We start from the raw sequence: 4563 nt of genomic DNA on the forward strand, positions 1-4563 counted from the left end.
ACACACACACACACACACACAAACATGATAAACTTGCCCGTTACAGCACACCTAAGGCCATAACTGTTCAACAGTAATGGCTGTGGGCGCAAAACTCCTTCTATGTAAACTCAACTCATCCGTGAAACTTTACATGTGTGTTGTTCAGATTACAATAGAGGAGTTCAAAGATGGGTGCAGGAGGATGCAAAGAGGGTTAGGAGGTAGGGAAGGGTCCCCTTTACACCGCTGGCCCCCATTTATAGTCAGCCATGGATGGCTACATTGCACTGTGGGATAGTCTCCAGTTCACAGTTGTCATTACAATCTAGTCATGAAGTGAAAAGATGTTAAGCAATACTTATTATTAAAATGTACATTGACAAAAAACACAAAAACACAAAACACAAAACAGTGCTGCAGGGACCACCGCACCACTCATTCTGAAGCCGTCAAATACTGCAGCTTGGTCAGTGATTTCCATGTCAGGCAATGATGAAAAAACTCATCCTTTCACAGCGGTATGATATGCAGGACTGTGTCAGTTTGAAATGTCATTAATGTGATTTAGAGAGCTGGAAAGTTTGTGTTGATTGGGCAGGAGAGGTTTTGGAGGCTGGTGTGCCCTTCTTATTTTTGTTGCCTAAACCTAACCATGTGCATTTGTGCCTAAACCTAAACTCAATCACATGCAATTTTTGCCTAAATCTAAGAACATGAGTTTATTGCAAAAGTAAACAAATGGAAACACAAGGTGATTTACTGATGTTGTACTTTTATAATGAAAAACACTGTATGCATCTAATAACAGAAACTGCACATTTCCTATAAAGATAATGGCAGTATATTTTGAAAAGACACAATGCATGTCCCAGAATGTCAAGAACAGACACACCCTGGATACCTTGCACGTTATATGTAGATATCAAAAGTCCACTGACCATGTGGTAATATGTGACGAGGTAGAAGTTAGAATGTGTTGACTGCACTGGCTGCATTCAGGCGATTGGGTGATGGTGAAGGACTTCAAGAGGCCAAACTGGTTCATTCCAGGTACTTCTGATGAGTAAATCTGCAGTGAAGATCACTGACAGAGCCACGTGGATTCACGTCAGTCACTGCATGAAGGTTCCAGGCTGTCTTGTGGACCAACAAAAGAACACTGAAAAAAGTCAAAGCAGCAAGGGCTTAGATTAGCCCATCAAAAGGACTTACCTCTCCTCTGGTGTATTGGTTGCCTCCACAAGAAAAAATAAAGAGGCACAACAAACCCTGCAGAGCAGAGTGTTTGCTCAATGTATATAATTTATGCAAAAATACCAGTAGGACCTGTCTCAGCAAGCATGACACCATACATGGAGTTGCTCTTGACCTTAAGGAATGCATGTAAAGACAGCTCTAAAGGGTGTGACTAAATGTATGCTTGTTGACTTAGTTCTTGGTCGTCTCTGTCTTTGGACCGTGACACCTGTATGCATATGTTTTTTTTGATATAGCAGTAAAAGTACTTGGATTACAAGAGTATAGTGTTGATTAGTATTTGACTACCTATCATCAGCTTCTAGGAGTGCTATATTCAAAGAGAAAATCATGATGTCGGTCCTGTCAGAAAGCCTTCGTCTGCACAAGACAGTCAAGACACACTACCTGTCTCTTGCAAAAGGTGGGGAGTGCCAGGTGACATACGTTTGGATTGATGAAGCTGGAGAAAATCTGAAATGTAAAACCAGGACTCTGACTCAAGAACCAACAGGAATCACAGGTACAGTAGAGGAATGGACACTCGCTGTCACTTTATTGTCCCTAGTAGTTTCGAAAGAGCTTTAGATCACATTGTTCATCAGTGTTGTTTTTTGATGTTTTGCTGTTTCATGTGACCATGTGTCACATGAAACAGCTGTGACAACAACAGTTACTCCTTGACAGATATCCCAGAATGGACTGTTGTCTGGGTTGTTTGTGGGACTCAAATGGAAGTCACTTTGGTACCCGTCAGAATGTTTCGAGACCCATTCACCCTTGACCCTGATAAACTGGCTCTGTGTGAGGTGCTTGACAGCAACCGCGTGCCCAAAGGTAACATGCGACAGTGTTGACTGAGGAATCAGAGGTGTCATTTATTATTCCTTTAAGCCTTTGGGGCAATAAAAAGCTCCATACTTTGGTGTGCTGCATCTGCTTAAAAAAAAAAAACCCAAAAACTTTTTGTTTCACTTTTTCCACTCAGGAAGTAATCAGCGCTCACAGTGTGTTAAAGTCATGGACCAAGTTAAAGAATTTGAGCCGTGGTTTGGGATGGAGCAGGAGTATACACTGTTTGGTTTGGACGGAAAGCCCTTTGGTTGGCCTCCACAGGGATGCACAAAAAGAGGTGTGATTAAAAATAGTGTTACTTATTATATTTCAAGAGTATTGTAAAAAAAAAAGAAAAAAAAGTGCAGTTTAAAACATATAAACTATTTGCCATTACAATTCAAATTCTTAAATTGATTTCTTACTTGTGACTTTTTTTCCCCCACCAAATCTTGTTTTGTGTTGCTTTTACTGTCAGTGCATTGTGCTGTGGGCATTGACAATGTGTATGGAAGAGATATTTGCATCTGTCACTACAGAGCCTGCCTGTATGCTGGTGTGAAGATCAGTGGCACCAATGCAGAAGCATTAGCCTCCCAGGTAAGAACACCTTGTCAAACCGGTGTCTGAATCATCAAATTCACTGGTAAAATAGTTTGTAGCTTGTATATGTGGGCTGAGCTGAGGTTATATTCTGTACCTGGCAGAAATAACACTGAGCCTAAGAAATCACTATTTTAATGAAAACAATAGGGTCAAATTACTGTGTGTCAGTTGTAATGATGACCCCACAGAGAGTTGTCATCCCACTCTGTATTTCCTCTCAAGCTCTGTGGTTTACTGAACATCTGCCAAATAGACAGAAACACAACACCAAATGCTAATATTGCCAGGTGTCTATTGGATGGGTTTATAAATTTGGTAGAACTTCAATTGTATCCTGTTAAACATTTGCGTGAAATTTTGTCATAATTACTAATGAAATCTTGAGTCATGGCCAAAAATATGATACAATGACCTCGACCTTTGACCACCAAATTCTAACCACATCATTCTTAAATCCAAGTGGATGTTTGTACTGACTTTGAGGAAATTCCCTTGGGGCGCTCTTGAGATACCATCATCATTTCATTCTTGAGTCCAAGTGGACATTTGTGCCAGATTTCAGGAAACCCTCAAAAAGCCTTTCTGAGATATTGCGTTCAAAATGATATGGACGAAAGGTTATTGACCTTGACTTTTGAGCACCAAAATCTCATCAGTTCGTCATTGAGTCCAAGTGAAAGTTTACGACAAATTTGAGGAAATTCCCTTAAAGTGTTTTTTAGATATCACATTCACAAGAATGAGACTGATGAGGGCACATTGACCAGACCTTTGACCACGAACATCTAATCAGTCCATTCTTGAGTCCAAGTGGACATTTGTGCCAAATTTGAGGAAACTCCCTCAAGACTGTTTTGAGATATTGTGTTCACAAAAATTAGACCAATGCAAAGTTATACAGACCTTGACTTTTGAGCACCAAAATCTCATCAGTCCATTACTGAGTCTTAATGAATGTTTGTGACATATTTGAGGAAATTATCTTAAGGTGTTCTTGAGATATTACATTCACAAGAATGCGTCATTTGCACATATGTATGGACTAACCAAAAACAATGCCATGGCTATCGCCGGCATGGAGGCATAATGCAACTACTACCTAACGTGAAGAGTTGACTTTGTTGTGTTTGTTCGTCCTTTGTTGCATGTAACTTCTCTTTGTCTATCTTCCCATAAGTCCTGTCTATGTCAACATGGTAAGCTGCCAAATACTTACATTAGTTCAAGGTCTTAAACATTTATTTGCACATCATATTTATAAGAACATTAGTCCTTTGGTTCATTAAAAAACAGCTAACTTTCAGAGAACAGGATATTGTGGTTGTTAATACTCCGATGTCTCTTTTGCTCTCTGTGATGGTGTTTTCGTCTCATCAGTGGGAGTTCCAGGTTGGCCCATGTGAGGGGATTGAAATGGGAGATCATCTGTGGATGGCGCGTTACATTCTGCACCGTGTCTGTGAAGACTTTGGAGTTGTTGCCTCCTTGGATGCCAAACCCATCGAGGGCAATACTGGCACATCAGGCTGTCACACCAATTTCAGCACCAAGGAGATGAGGAGTGAAGGAGGACTTCAGTGAGTTTAGACCACAGAGGGACACACTGCCAATATCCCAAATGTGTCTATCCTCTGCTGTTGATGCACAACAGACATTTAAAATGATATAGCTGAATAAACCCTGTTTTCTATAAAATTACAGGTACATTGAAGAGGCAATCAGAAGGCTGAGCAAGCGTCACTCTCAGCACCTCCGTGTCTACGATCCACACGATGGCGCTGACAACATGAGACGCCTCACTAGTCAATTAACTAACTCCAGTTTTCATGAATTCTCCACAGCCATAGACTCTCGTTCTGTTAGTGTTCGCATCCCTGCCCATGTCAGTCAGAGAGGATGCGGCTA

General features: G+C 40.8%; 1 protein-coding gene across 1 annotated transcript in view; it reads left to right on the plus strand.

The window, feature by feature from the left end:
- The first annotated feature begins 1569 nt into the window (after positions 1–1569).
- LOC121956836 (glutamine synthetase-like) overlaps positions 1570–4563 on the plus strand; it is a 4244-nt gene continuing 1250 nt past the window's right edge. The window contains exons 1-6 of the mRNA XM_042505232.1: positions 1570–1741; positions 1906–2055; positions 2207–2350; positions 2531–2652; positions 4036–4235; positions 4360–4559. Of these exons, the coding sequence (XP_042361166.1) occupies positions 1570–1741; positions 1906–2055; positions 2207–2350; positions 2531–2652; positions 4036–4235; positions 4360–4559 (988 nt within the window). The remainder of the gene's footprint in view (positions 1742–1905; positions 2056–2206; positions 2351–2530; positions 2653–4035; positions 4236–4359; positions 4560–4563) is intronic.

The sequence above is a fragment of the Plectropomus leopardus genome, chromosome 17 (genome assembly GCF_008729295.1).
Source record: "Plectropomus leopardus isolate mb chromosome 17, YSFRI_Pleo_2.0, whole genome shotgun sequence".
Lineage (NCBI taxonomy): Eukaryota > Metazoa > Chordata > Actinopteri > Perciformes > Serranidae > Plectropomus > Plectropomus leopardus.